Source organism: Gopherus flavomarginatus, chromosome 3 (genome assembly GCF_025201925.1).
Source record: "Gopherus flavomarginatus isolate rGopFla2 chromosome 3, rGopFla2.mat.asm, whole genome shotgun sequence".
NCBI classification, from domain to species: Eukaryota; Metazoa; Chordata; order Testudines; family Testudinidae; genus Gopherus; species Gopherus flavomarginatus.
Window position 1 is genome coordinate 150426626 of NC_066619.1, and position 14827 is coordinate 150441452.

The window sequence follows — 14827 nt, forward strand, 5'->3', positions numbered from 1 at the left end:
TTCCCTGCATTTAAAGAGGTTTAGAGACATTGAGTGGAGCAAGGTGTTTTAGGAGAGGGTGAAGAGAGACACTTTCCCTGTGGGAATAAGTTAAGAGAAGATTTCACCTAATAAGATCATGAGGGTATAGATTCACAGACTTTAGGACTGGAAGGAACCTCGAGAGGTCATCGAGTCCAGTCCCCTGCACTCCTGGCAGGACCAAATACTGTCTAGACCATCCTGGATAGACATTTATCTAACCTACTCTTAAATATCCCCAGAGATGGAGATTCCACAACTTCCCTAGGCAATTTATTCCAGGGTTTAACCACCCTGACAGTTAGGAACTTTCTTCTAATGTCCAACCTAAACCTCCCTTGCTGCAGTTTAAGTCCATTGCTTCTTGTTCTATCCTTAGAGGCTAAGGTGAAAAACCCATTCGAAGAGAAACTTATTAGCTATGTAACATTTAATCTGAATAAACCCATCAGTCACTGATATGCTAGGCTGGGGCTAGCAATTACTGTAGATGGCTCCAAATGGTTTGCAGTTGTCTAGAGAAGAAGCGGCAACCAGCCTAAATAAAGAGAAACGCAACAACAGCAGATTTCTGAATAGTCCCTTGGTCCAAAGAAAACTGTGTCTAGAAAGGATCGTGATGCTTGGCTCCTTAATGATACATTTAGGGCTTCTTTCTTGTAGGTTATTTATAGCAATTTTGAGTTTATGTAGATGTTTGCTTGCTTGGAAAGGAGAGACAAGGAAAAGAGAGGCGTTGTTGCCTTGTAAATCAGAGCTATATACAGGTGCACTGAGGATGAGATGGAAATAGGAGACAAACTTGTTGAAAGTCTCTGGATAAGGATAAAAGGGGTAAAAAACAAGGCTGAAGTCATGGCAAGAGTCTATTATAGATCAGCTAACCAGAAACAAGAAGTGCACGAGGCTTTTTTTTGAGCAACTAACAAAATCGTCCAAAGCACAGGACTTAGTGGTGATGGGAGACTTCAACCAGACTTCCGCTGGGAAAATAACACAGCACAGATTATCCAACAAGTTCTTAGAACATACTGGAGACAATGTTTTGTTTCAGAAGGTGAAGAAAACAAGTAGGGGAGAGGCTGTTCTAGATGTGATTTTGACAAGTAGGGAGGAACTGGTTGAGAATTTGAAAGTGGAAGGCAGCTTGAGTAAAAGTGATTGTAAAATGATAGAATTCATGATTCTACAGAATGGAGTAGGAGGGAAAACAGCAGAATAAAGATAATGGATTTCAAGATGGCAGACTTCAGCAAATTCAGGGAGTTGGTAGGTAAGATCCCATGGTAAGCACATCTAAGGAGAAAAACAGTTCAAGAGAGTTGGCAGTTTTTCAAAGAGACATTATTTACGGCACAAGAGCAAACATCTCACTGTGTAGGAAAGATAGGAGGTATGGCAAAAGACCACCATGGCTTAACCAGGAGATCTTCAGTGATCTGAAACTCAAAAAAGAGCCCTAAAAAGTGGAAACTAGGTTAAATTACAAAGGATGAATATAAAAAAACCCCTACACAATCATGTAGGGACAAAATGAAATTAAACTAGCTAGAGACATAAAAGGGAACAAAAAAAACATTGAACATATACAAGCAAGAGGAAGACCAAGGACAGGGTAGGCCCATTACTCAATGAGGGGGGAAAGACAACAACAGAAAATATGTAAATGGCAGAAGTGCTAAATGACTTGTTTGTTTGTTTTCACCAAAAAGTTTAGTGGTGATTGGACATCTAACATAGTGAACACCAGTGATGAGGTAGGATCTGAGGCTATAATAGAGAAAAAACAAGTTAAAAATTACTTAGACAAGTCAGATGTCTTCAGTTCAGCAGGCCAGATGAAATACATCCTAGAATACTCAAGGAGCTGACTGAGGAGATATCTGACCCATTAGCAATTATCTTTGAAAACTCATGGAAGACAGGAGAGATTCCAGAGGACAAGAAGAGGGCAAATAATGCCCATCTATAAAAAGGAGAATAAGGATAACCTGGGGGATTATAAACCAGTCATTTTAACTTCAGTACCCAGAGATATAATAGCGCAGATAACCACGCACATCAATTCGCAAACCCCTGGAAAGTAACAAGGTGGTAAGTAATAGTCAGCATGAATTTGTCAAGAACAAATCATGTCAAACCACCCTAATTGCTTTGTTTGACAGGGTAACAAGCCTTGTGGATGGGGGGGAAGTGGTAGATGTGGTATATCTTGACTTTAGTAAGGCTTTTGATATTATCTCTCAAGACTGTCTCAGAAACAAACTAGGGAAATACAATCTAGATGGAGTACTATAAGATGGGTGCATAACTGCTTGGGAATCCATTTCCAGAGAGCAGTTATCAGTGATTCATAGTTAAACTGGAAGTGCATATGGAATGGGGTCCTACAGGAATCAGTCCTGGCTCTGGGTCTGTTCAGTATCTTTATAAATGATGTAGATAATGGTATAGTGAGTATATTTATAAAGTTTGCGGACGGTACCAAGTTGGGAGGGGATAGCAAAGTGTTTTGAAGGATAGTATTAAAATTCAAAATGATCTGGACAAACTGGAGAAATGGTCTCAATAAGGACAAATGTAAAGTATTCCACTTAGATAGGAACAATCAATTGCACCCATACAAAATGGGAAATGACTGCCTAGGAAGGAGTACTGCAGAAAGAGATTTGTGGGCCATAAGCTAAACATGAGTCAATAATATATCACTGTTGCAAAAAAAAAAAGCAAACATCATTTTGGGACGTACTAGCAGCAGTGCTGTAAGCAAGACACCAGAAGTAATTCTTCCGCTCTACTCCACGCTGATACGGCCTAAGCTGGAGTATTGTGTCCAGTTCTGGGTGCCACATTTCAGGAAAGATGTGGACAAATTGGAGGAAGTCCAGAGAAGAGCAACAAAAATGATTTAAAAGTCTAGAAAACGTGACCTATGAGGGAAGATTGAAAAAAAATGGGTTTGTTTAATCTGGAGAAGAGAAGACCGAGAGGGGACATGATGACACTTAAGTACATAAAAGAGTGTTACAAGGAGGAGGGAGAAAAATTGTTCTCCTTAACCTCTGAGGACAGGACAAGCAGCAATGGGCTTAAATTGCAGCAAGGATGGTTTAAGTTGGACATTGGGAAAAACTTCCTAACTGTCAGAGTGGTTAAGCACTGGAATAAATTGCCTAGGGAGATTGTGGAATCTCCATGATTGGAGGTTTTCAAGAACAGGTTAGACAGACATCTTCCAGGAAAGGTCTAGTTATTATTAATCCTGTCAGGAGTGCACAGGGCTGGTTGATCTATTGAAGTCCCTTCTGGTCCTACACTTCTGTGTCCAAAACTCAGGGTCTTTCAAGGCTCTCTCTGTAAATATCATAATGAGTAATATTTGTAATGTTCCCTAGTACACTTTAATGTAGAACTCTCTCAAACAGCACTATGTTACAGCACTCTAGTGAACCTTTAGTGCGCACCAGCAGGGCCTACATGGACCAATTCATGTGCAACATATTAGTGCACTTTAGAAATCACACCACCACAGTCTGCATTAGTGCTCTGTGTAAACAAACTCTTAGATACAAGAAAACATGTCTGGTGTTTACTGGATAAAAAACAGGTGTTTTGTTTGTCTGTTTTTGACATCGGGGTGTATTATCAGTTCAAACTTACAATCAAAAGACCTACGTATCTTATATAAAAATTGCGTGAAATGTATCAGCTTGTATTTCCAAGCTATTGTGTAAGGTTACTGTATCAAATTTCAGTCTGGTTTAGTGTGTAACCAAGATGTAATTTTTGGTTTTTCTTGGAATTTAAAAAGATATCAGCAATGATGGCATTGGTAAATCCAGCTCTAAACACTATGAAAGTTTAGCTTATTAATAATGATTATGATGTATTAAAGATTAGGAAAGCAGTTAAAACTTCAAAAGAGAAAAAAAAATGATTTGTAGATATTCGATGACAGCTACTTTCAGATTGGTTTCAAATCAGTGCAGTTTGCCTTCATATGCTCTGTTTAACTACAGATGTATAGAACAAGTAGTTCTGCATTCAACAGTGGTGCCTGCTAAAATACACACTTCTGTGCAGAGGATGTTTATAACACCCATTTTCCATTGTTATTTCAGTGCATAGACAAGCTCATCAAATCTGCCTGTCACGTGCAGCACAAGCTATTCAGAAGCCCCTGTGCTTCATGGTTTAGAAGAAATACAGGCTAACTCGACTAAACATCTGGTTCCAGAGTAACTTTCTGGCATGCGAAACAATGGCCAAAACCGAAAGCTCCAGGCTCTGCTGCTACAACTGGCTCCTTGGGGATGGAACCTGCTTGGCTCACAAATATTATACCTTGCAACAGCCGAAAGGTACCAAACGTTTTGGGGTTAGTGACTAAAGCCACAGGGACTCTGTGCCCTCCTGGATCTCTCCACAGGGACAGGGTCTGGCTGTTGCAAAACTAAAGATTTTTTCCTTTTAAATTTCAGAGCTTCTCACAGAATAGGATTGTTGCATTTCTACTAGCCATAGTTATCAATTTAAGCTAATTGTCTGAACACTACATGGTGCATATGCTCCGTGCTTTATTGAGGATGCGCAATATAAGGCCGCTAAACATATGTTAACTTGACTACCAAAGTCTACAATAAGGTATACATGTAACATTGTGAACAGTAAACTGGTCAGATTGGCCAAATTAACATGGTAAGAATCTTAAACTTTCCACCCTTTTGTATCCACTTTGCATCTGTGTAGTTCTTTTGAATATAATCTTTGTTTGTTTGTTCTGTGGTCATCAAAATCTATTTGGTGCAAAACATAATGAAGGCAAAATGCAACAATCAGCATTTCTCATAATTTGACTGTTCTAGATTGATATTATCACTGCAAACTCCAATACCTTGCAATGAGTGGAGCTTATTGGAATACCCACATTTGAGGCTACAAGTACCGTTAGCGCACACATTACTTCAATGCAAAATCCACTGTGAAGAAATAAAAAAAGATAGATAGCTGGAAATGTTGTAGTATAAGAGTTACGTGAAGGAAATCCCATGCCATGCACTTATCAAGACAGTGACGTATGAACGATGGAAGGTGTCATAGCCTCTAAACACTGAGGAATGCTACAGATCTAGGCTCAAATGGCATGATCAAAGAAAAGCAAATCCTCTGCTTCTACTCCCAACATACTGTGGAACTGTTTAATTTTGCTCTTTAGAGCTGTGGAGGACGTATTTGTGAAGGGTTACTTTGGGTGGAGCCTATCGAGTTCAAACCCCGTATGCTCTTATGCCCCAGTTACAATTGATTTTCAATCTGAAAATCAAAAATGTATTTTTTACAGTGAACATGTCCAGTTCTACATCGATGTAAATATCTTTGTTTGTTTTTGACAGAACAGAACTGGGCCATGCCTCATACATTTGATTTTGCCTTGCAGAAGAGAACCATTTCAGCTTTTCCCTGCATTGAATCATGCCATTGTACAGCGACCTGAGCGGCAAACTTAAAGATGTACAGTCCAGACTGCCATGACTGCAGTCACATGGCAAAAGCATACCTTGCAGTGTGTAGTACTGACAGGAAGTCCAACATTGGAAGCTACCACAACTGTGAACGCCGAAGCCAACTCAATAGTGAATCCACTGCAGGAAGCATAAGAAAACACTTCACAGTCACTCTTTGTATCAGTTTGGACTGACACCATGCAGTGTGCCAAAGTCTTACCAGTATCTTCTTCAACTGTTTACCTCCAGCTGATTTGGTCATAGAATTACATTAGGAGAACAATGGACTACTGAATAATGGAAACAATACACACTAGTTATCTGCATTAAACTGGTTGCTCAGCTCACTGCTTCAGGCTGTTTTACTACTCTACAGTCCAGTGAATCATGCTTAATTAGTCATTAGGTTAGTGGCAGCAGAGGTCTAGTATGCATTTAAAGCAAAAATAAGAGTCAGATTCATATTTTTAATGTTATAAAGCACATGGGGAAAGCTAATTTTGTCATTTCCAAATGTCATAGTTTCACATGCTAATTAGGACAGCAGTAGAATACTTTTGTCAACTAGACCTCTACAATTCAAATTCACACCACATTCATTTACAGGGATTTTTTTTTTAACAAGGTAGGAGGTCAAACAAGTTACCATTAGAATCAAATTGAAAGCAAACTCAGCAGTCCACACAATTAAAAGCAAAACTACAGCAGCAATTTCTCAAACTAGATCCGATTAGAAATTCAGGCAATCATATTAGTAATCCTGTACATACCTCGAAGGTGTGATTGGTGTGAGGTCTTTCCCCATAGTCTGGATAACTCTTCTACCCCAGACCCAGAGACCTACACAGATCCCAACACCTCCATAAAACAGTAGCCAGACAGGAGTCACAGCTTCTTGCATTACACCTCCTTGTTCATATATAAGCCAGAGAGCTACCAGAGGACCAATTGCATTGCTGAGAAAATAAAATATATCGGGGTTATAAAAACAGAGGCAAGTGCTTTTCAACAAGTCACATTTGTTGTATTCATTTTTCTCCAAAATTGGCTGTAGCATTATTCTAATCCCACCACACGAAATAGATTAAAACTTTGTACAATGGCATTTGTAAGGAAGACTGCGGTGCGATCAGATCCAAATTTGGGAGCCCCTCGTTGCCTACATTTCACTGTTGAGCATTATAGCAGAAATTGACAGAAGTTTCTATTATGCAAATAATTCTCCAGAAATGCTGGATAGTTGGTACTTTACAGATGTCTTGGCTCCATATTGGGCGCCATGAAGGCGCGACTCCAGGGGGCACCTGTACTGACCTGATGGATGCTGCTATTGGGAAAAATCTTCCAGCTACCATGCCCATGCCCATGCACACACTTGATTGGAATGCACGTGAACAAGCATTCAAAGAGCAATGGTTACCAGAATGGCATGCGTCTGACGAAGTGGGTATTCACTCAGTTATGCTCCAATACGTCTGTTAGTCTATAAGCTGCCACAGGACTCTTTTTGTCACTTTTTACAGACCCAGACTAACACAGCTACCCTCTGATACAGTTACAAGAAGGTGACTAGGTTTCTTTTATCTCATTTTTGAATGCTCAGGGATGGCAATACTGGGACATGCCAGTGTGCCTGTGCACCATGTTAAACTCTGGCTGCAATATCAACCTTTTGTGGCCATTTACAGCTATTCCATGGTAAAGCAAATGTCAGGCTGCTCTGACATGACACTGTGGACTCAGCTCTGCGCAGAAGCTGTGCCAGGGTCAGAGAAAGGTACCAGAGAGCTTGTAAGCCAACTTTGCACACACCTCTGACTTGCACTCTGAAAGTATCAGCAGCACCAATATGTGTAACATCTGTTCTTATGCCTTAGTGCTGAGGAGAAGTGTTGCCCTGCAGCTGATCAAGTCAGAATGACATAAAAAGGGAGAGACCTAACGCTAAATTAAATGCTGCATCTAAACTGTCAATTCAATGCTGTTACTCTGTGGTCTTTAGGGATTCCTTTCAGTGACTTAAGAGTCAGAATTATGGAAGACTATGGTGACAGCGTACACGGAAAAATCTGCTCTTTCTGGCAACACATCAGAGATCATTGATAAGAGTTTACGTCTGCTATGTTGGCTGGATCAAATCTAACATCTGCATTATTCTGTTTCATATTTTCTCACTAGGAAAAAAATAAATGTAGGAATGTGTGAAGCAGGCCTAAAGGAACTGACATTAAATACTTTTAAATATTTCTTTACCAAATACACGTAGAGGGAACATATTTAGCATTCTTATAGCTTAAGCTGATCACAGTGACTATCATGATTCTGAGGAAAGGAAAGACGGAGAGCAGCAGAATAAGGACAACGGACTTCACACGGAGAGCAGGCAAACAGGGAAGTGGTAGTAAGATCCAAGGGGAAGAAAATCTAAGGGAAAAAGGAGTTCAGGAGAATGGCAGTTTCTCAAGGCACAACAGCAAATTATCCCTCTGTGAAGGAAAGATAGGAAGAATAGGAAAAGACCAATATAGCTCCATCAGGAGCTCTTTAGTGACCAGAAAATCACAAAGGAATCCTTCCAAAAGTGGAAACAAGGACAAATTGCTAAGGAGTATCAAAGAATAGCACAAGCATGTAGGAAAAAAATCAAAAGGGCTAGTGCAGGCCTGCACAACACACGGCCAGCGTAGGCCCACTGTGCGGCCCGCGGCCAAGCGGCCAAGGGGGCTGCCAGGTTTATCCCCTGCCCAGGGAGGGCCCGACTTCACAGCCCCGCACGCCACACTCGGACCGCCTGGACAGTCAGAAGCGCGGCTGTCGGGTTCGCCCCGTGCCGGGGGGAAGGAGGGGAGCAACCTCACAGCTCTGTGCTTCTGACAGGGTTCAGCCCCTGCCGGGGTGTGGGGGGCCGACCTCACAGCCCTGCGCTGGCGCGCACTGCACTCCAACTGCCCTGATGGTTAGAAGTGCGGCTGCCGGGTTCGCCCCCTGCCCGGGGTGTGGGGGGAGCTAACCTCACAGCTCTGCGCTTGAGAAAGTTTTACATTAAAAAGTGAAATGGTGACCAGATACTCCATACAATTAACATTAACAACCAGGGGGAAATGAACACAAGCTAAAATATGAAAATAACAGGTTAAAGAGTATTTAGATAAGTTGGATGTAGTCAAGTCAGCAGGGCCTGATGAAATTCATCCTAAAATACTTAGTCTTAAGGAACTAGCCGAAGCAATCTTGGAACCGTTAGCAGTTACCGTCGAGAACTCATGGAGGACACGTGAGGTCTCAGTGGACTGGAGAAGGGCAAACACAGTAGTTAACTTTCAAAGGGGAACAAGGAGGACCTGGGGAATTACAGACCAGGCCGCCTAACTTTGATACCTGGTAAGATACTAGAATAAATTAAACAATCAATCTGTAAACACCTAGATTAGAACAGGATTGTAAGGAATAGCCAGCATGAATTTGTCAAGAACAAACCAACCTAATTTTCTTCTTTAACAGAGTTACTGGCCTGGTAAATGAGGGAGAAGCAGTTGACATGATACACCCTGATATTAATAAGGCTTTTGACACAGTCCTACATGACATTCTCATAACCGAACTTTGGAAATGTGGTCTAGATGAAATTACTTTAAGTTGCATATACGACAGGTTGAAAGACCCTACAGAAAGAGTAGTTACCAAGGGTTTGCTGTCAAACTGGGAGGGCGTTTCTAGTGGAGTTCCACAGGGATCGCTCCTGGGTCCAGTACTATTCGATATTTTCATTAAATGACTTGGACAATGGAGTGGAGAATATGCTTTAAAATGTGCAGATAACATCAAGCTGGGAGAGGTTGTCGGGGATGGTCACGGTTTACCTGGTCCTGTCTTATTGTAGGGGCTCGACTTGATGACTTGTTGAGGTCCCTTCCAGCCCTACTCTCCTGTGATTCTACGGATTATCGATACATGCAGCCACTTTAGCAGACTACAGCAGATTTTCAGAAGAGCCCAGCAGCCAGCAAAAGCTCCTGTTATTGTCAATAGAGGGAGGCGGAAGCTCAATATTTTTTGAGAAATCAGGACACATGCTTCACTGAAGTACCTAAAGGTAAAATGAATGCTATTGGAAATCTGGCCCCAGTTGTACAGCTAAGGTGAAGTTCTATGAATGCTGTGTCACAATGCCAAGGCTAACACTGCTGAAGAAAGCATAACAACTCTTATCCAAGGCAAATATACTTTACTGATTGTACAGGACTTTCCTTGATATGGTGTGTTGCAATATGACTTGTTCATTGGTATTTTCCTTACCCCAACCCAAGAGAGCACAAAAGGAAGATTGCATTGTAATTATCAGATTCTAATCACATCTAAGTGATTACAAAACGGAAGATAAATAATTTTAAAAAATCAAACACAATTCAATAGATTTAAAATCTAATAGGCAGCTACTCTCTTTACAAACTGATAACAGTGAGTAGGATTCTGAGAACGCAGAGTCCAAGGATTGACAGTTACACTTGTCTTGGGTCCAGGACTGGCTATATTTACTCCTGGCACAGTACCAAAACACACAGCTGGAGCAAGGGACAGCTTTAAGGTCTTATACTGTACAAGGCAAGCCACCATGGCTAGGAGTTAATTATTTATATTGTTTCAAAACTGGAGTCCCAGCTTTCATTGGAATAAAGTATTAGTGCCTGATCCTGCCCAAGTCACTGGGAGTCAAGAGTCCTCAGCACCTCCTAGGAAGCACTGAAGCAAAATGCGACCCTTACACTTCACAACTCCTTTTTCCATTTACATGAGTGAAGAAAGAGGTGCCTATGATTGTTTGCCAGTCCATCTGGTCCTTGGCATGGGTTCATAGGTCTTGGAGTTTGTCTTTTTCTCTTCAAACTTCTTTTGACAGAGTCTTTCCATCGTATCCTCTGGCTTTCACATCCTTTCTGGCAGTCCTCTTCCTCACATGCTCTCTTCGATGGTCTTTCTTTTCCCATTCTTACCATGTGTCCAGCCCACCTCAACCGTGCACTCTCCAGTCTATCACTCAGAGTCCCAACTTCATCTTTCCCCTAATTTCTTCCATGCACACTCTGTGTACCCTCCACTTGCCTGCGATTCTCTTTACTATATTATTTTCTACTACCTGTATCATCTTTTCTTCCATCTAAAATGAGACCCTTACTCTCACTCCATTATTTCATGAGGAATCAAGCTCTAAAATGATGTGAGAAACACTGCCATAAATGGATTTTGCTTACAGATAAATAACTCCAAGAACTGGCCTAGAGCAGTGATTAGGAAGGAAGTTTCTTTTAGGAATCCATAACAAAAAAATGAGACATTCCAATTGCTTGGTAAACTGTATTACTTTAAAAGTGGTTTTATTGTTTGACTTTTAATTGAGTAAAAGAGTCTTAGTGATTTGGAAAAAGGCCCTAGCAGCAATAAATGGTTTAAATTAGTAAAAACTCTGAAAAATGGAGATAATCTGATTTTTAGAAGCACTACACTGATTAAATCCATTGCAGATTAAATCCATTTTAGCTAAACATAAGGTAATTTCAATTAGCAAAAATATTCTAAGATTCCCATATGCTGACATATCTTCCAAGGAGTCATTGTGAATGCCTGAGCTGTAGGAGTTCCTTTGTGATTTTCTGGTCACTAAAGAGCTCCTGATGGAGCTATATTGGTCTTTTCCTATTCTTCCTATCTTTCCTTCACAGAGGAATAATCTACACTATGCGTTTATACCAATTTTAGCAGAGTTAAACCGATTTAACGCTGCACCCGTCCACACAACGAGGCCCTTTATATCGATATAAAGGGCTCTTTACACTGGTTTCTGTGCTCCTCCCCAACGAGAGGAGTAGCGCTGAAATCGGTATTACCATATCGGATTAGGGTTACTGTGGCCGCAAATCAACAGTATTGGCCTCCGGGCTGCATCCCACAGTGCACCACTGTGACCGCTCTGGACAGCAATCTGAACTCAGATGCACTGGCCAGGTAGAAGGAAAAGCCCTGCGAACTTTTGAATTTCATTTCCTGTTTGGCCAGCGTGGAGAGCTCACCAGCACAGGTGACCACGCAGAGCTCATCAGCACAGGTCACAATGCAGTCTCCTGAGAATCGAAAAAGAGCTCCAGCATGGACTGCACGGGAGGTACTGGATCTGATCGTTGTATGGGGAGAGGATTCTGTGCTAACAGAACTCCGTTCCAAAAGACGAAATGAAAAAACATTAGAAAAAATTTCCAAGGCCATGATGGAGAAAGGCCACACCAGGGACTCAGTGCAGTGCAGAGTGAAAGTTAAGGAGCTCAGACAAGCCTACCAGAAAACCAAAGAAGCAAATGGAAGGTCCGGGGCAGGGCCGAAAACATGCCACTTCTGCGCTGAGCTGCATGCAATTCTAGGGGGGTCCGCCACCACTACCCCACCCCTGTCCGTGGATTCCGAGGTGGGGGTGGTAATCTCAGCCATGGCTGAGGATTCTGCGGACGGGGAAGATGAGAGGGAGGAAGAAGAGGAGGACGAGCTTGCAGAGAGCATACAGCACTCCGTTCTCCCCAACAGCCAGGAGCTTTTTCTCACCCAGACGGAATTACCCTCCCAGCCCTCCCAAGCCACTAGCCCAGGCAATGAAGCCATGGAAGTGACCTCTGGTGAGTGTACCTTTGTAAATATAAAACATGGTTTAAAAGCAAGCGTTTTTTAATGATTGATTTGCCCTGAAGACTTGGGATGCATTCGCAGCCAGTACAGTTATTGGAAAAGTTTGTTAACATGTCTGGGGATGGAGCGGAAATCCTCCAGGGACATCTCCATGAAGCTCTCCTGGAGGTACTCCAAAAGCCTTTGCAGAAGGTTTCTGGGCAAGGCAGCCTTATTCCGTCCACCATGGTAGGACACTTGACCACGCCATGCATGTAGCAAGTAATCTGGTATCATTGCATGACAAAGCCTAGTTGCGTACGGTCCCGGAGTTTGCTGGCATTCAAGCAACATCTGTTCTTTATCTTGCTGTGTTATCCTCAGCAGAGTGATATCGTTCATGGTAACCTGGTTGAAATTCAGGAATTTAAGTAAGGGGACAGAGATGGCCATTCCTACTGGGCTGTTTGCCTGCTGCTTAAAAGAAATCCTTCCCTGCAGGCAGCCAAGCGGAGAGAGTGGAGGGGGAGGAATGGCGCTGAGCTTTTTCGCGTTTGGCTAGCAGGGATCTTCCCTGCTACCAGCTACGCGGTGGGGGGGAGGAGGGGGGTGATTAGCAGTGATCTTCCATGATACCAGCCACGCGGTGAGGGGAGGGGTAAAGCGATCATCCCAGAGAATTGGATGGGGGTGGTGGTTTCTGCTGCTGCATGTTAACAGGAAAGAAGCAGCACTGAACGGGATTTGCTTGGTATTTGGGAAAGGAGAGCACTGTGTATATGAAGGCTGCAGAAGCCAAAAGACAATGGCTTACCATGGCGCCATGCAAGCTGAATTCTGCTGCCCGGACCTGCGTCTGTGAGATCTGTAACACCAGAGCCGCAGGCACTCAATATTAAGATGCAAAATGCAACCTTGTAGTGAAATCACATGTGCTATGTAAGGTGAATAGTCTTGTTCATTGTGAAAGAACATAACCATTGTTCTGTAAAATGTATCTTTTTAAATACTTCTCTCCCTTTTTTACCTCCCTCATGCAGCTGCAAATTTTTCAAGGCTCCCTACTCCATCCGGAAGGCTATTTCAGATAAGGCGGAGGAAAAAAAAGACGCGAGATGAAATGTTCTCGGAAATCATGGAAGTGACCCGCAATGAAAGAGCTCACCTGAATGAGTGGAAGGACGTGGTATCAAATTACAGGAAAGATGCCACTGAACGTGAGGACAGGAGGGACGCTCGAGATGAGAGGTGGCGCCAGGAAGATCACAGGTGTAGGCAGGAAGATATGCGGTGGTGGGATGCAACACTGGGGCTGCTGCGTGATCAAACTGACATGCTCCGACATCTGGTGGAGCTTCAGGAACAGCAGCAGGGTCACAGCGTGCTGCTGCAGCCCCTGTGTAACCACCCTCACCACTCACCATGTTCCATATCTTCCTCACCCAGACGTGTAAGAACGCGTGGAGGAAGGCTTCGTGCACCCGCCCACTCCACCCCCGTGGACAGTCCAACCAAAAGGCTATCATTACTTTGAAATATTTTTAGTGGCCTTTTCCTTCCCTCCTATCCTCCTCCCAAACCCCACCCGGGATACCTTGTCAGTCCTCTCCCTCTTTTTATAATGACTTTTTAATAAAGAATACATGATTTTTAAACGATAGTGACTTTATTTCCTTAAGCAAGCTGTAATCGAAGGGGGAGGGTGGGTTGCTTACAGGGAATGAGTCAATCAAGGGGGGCGTTCATCAAGGGGAAACAAACACAACAGTCACACTGTACCCTGGCCCGTGATGAAACTCGTTTTCAAAGCTTCTCCGACGTGCACCGCTTCGTGGTGTGCTCTTCTAATCGCCCTGGTGTCTGGCTGCGCGTAATCAGCGTCCAGGTGATTTGCCTCAGCCTCCCACTCCACCATAAAGGTCTCCCCTTTACTCTCACAGAGATTGTGGAGCACACAGCAAGCAGCAATAACAATGGGGACATTGGTTTGGCTGAGGTCTGAGCGAGTCAGTAATGTGCGCCAGCGTGCCTTTAAATGGTCAAATGCACATTCTACCACCATTCTGCACTTGCTCAGCCTGTAGTTGAACAACTCCTGACTACTGTCCAGGCTGCCTGTGTATGGCTTCATGAGCCATGGCATCAAGGGGTAGGCTGGGTCATCCAGGATAACTACAGGCATTTCAACATCCCCAACTGTTATTTTCTGGTCTGGGAAGTAATTCCCTTGCTGGAGCCATTTAAACAGAGTAGTGCTCCTGAAGACGCGAGCGTCATGAACCCTCCTTGGCCATCCCACGTGGATGTTGGTGAAACATCCCTTGTGATCCACCAGTGCTTGCAGCACCATTGAAAAGTACCCCTTGCGGTTTACGTACTGGGTGCTCTGGTGCTCCGGTGCCAAGATAGGGATATGGGTTCCATCTATCGCCCCCCCACAGTTAGGGAATCCCATTGCAGCAAAGCCATCCACTATGACCTGCACATTTCCCAGAGTCACAACCTTTCGTAGCAGCAGCTTAACGATTGCTTTGGCTACTTGCATCACAGCAGCCCCCACAGTAGATTTTCCCACTCCAAATTGATTCCCGACTGACCAGTAGCTGTCTGGCATTGCAAGCTTCCAGAGGGCTATTGCCACTCGCTTCTTAACT

General features: G+C 43.1%; 1 protein-coding gene across 6 annotated transcripts in view; it reads right to left on the reverse strand.

Annotated features, from left to right (window-relative positions):
* Window positions 1–14827, reverse strand: part of SLC20A2 (solute carrier family 20 member 2) — a 71970-nt gene that overhangs the window by 2977 nt on the left and 54166 nt on the right. For 4 of the 6 annotated variants that reach the window (XM_050945010.1, XM_050945008.1, XM_050945009.1 and 1 more), the window contains exons 9-10: window positions 6296–6481; window positions 5579–5663 (exon numbers count right to left, since the gene is read on the reverse strand). In XM_050945010.1, the coding sequence (XP_050800967.1) occupies window positions 5579–5663; window positions 6296–6481 (271 nt within the window). Of the gene's footprint in view, window positions 1–4915; window positions 5001–5578; window positions 5664–6295; window positions 6482–14827 lie in introns of all 6 variants that reach the window. The other 2 variants (XM_050945012.1, XM_050945013.1) reach the window with 2 other exon arrangements.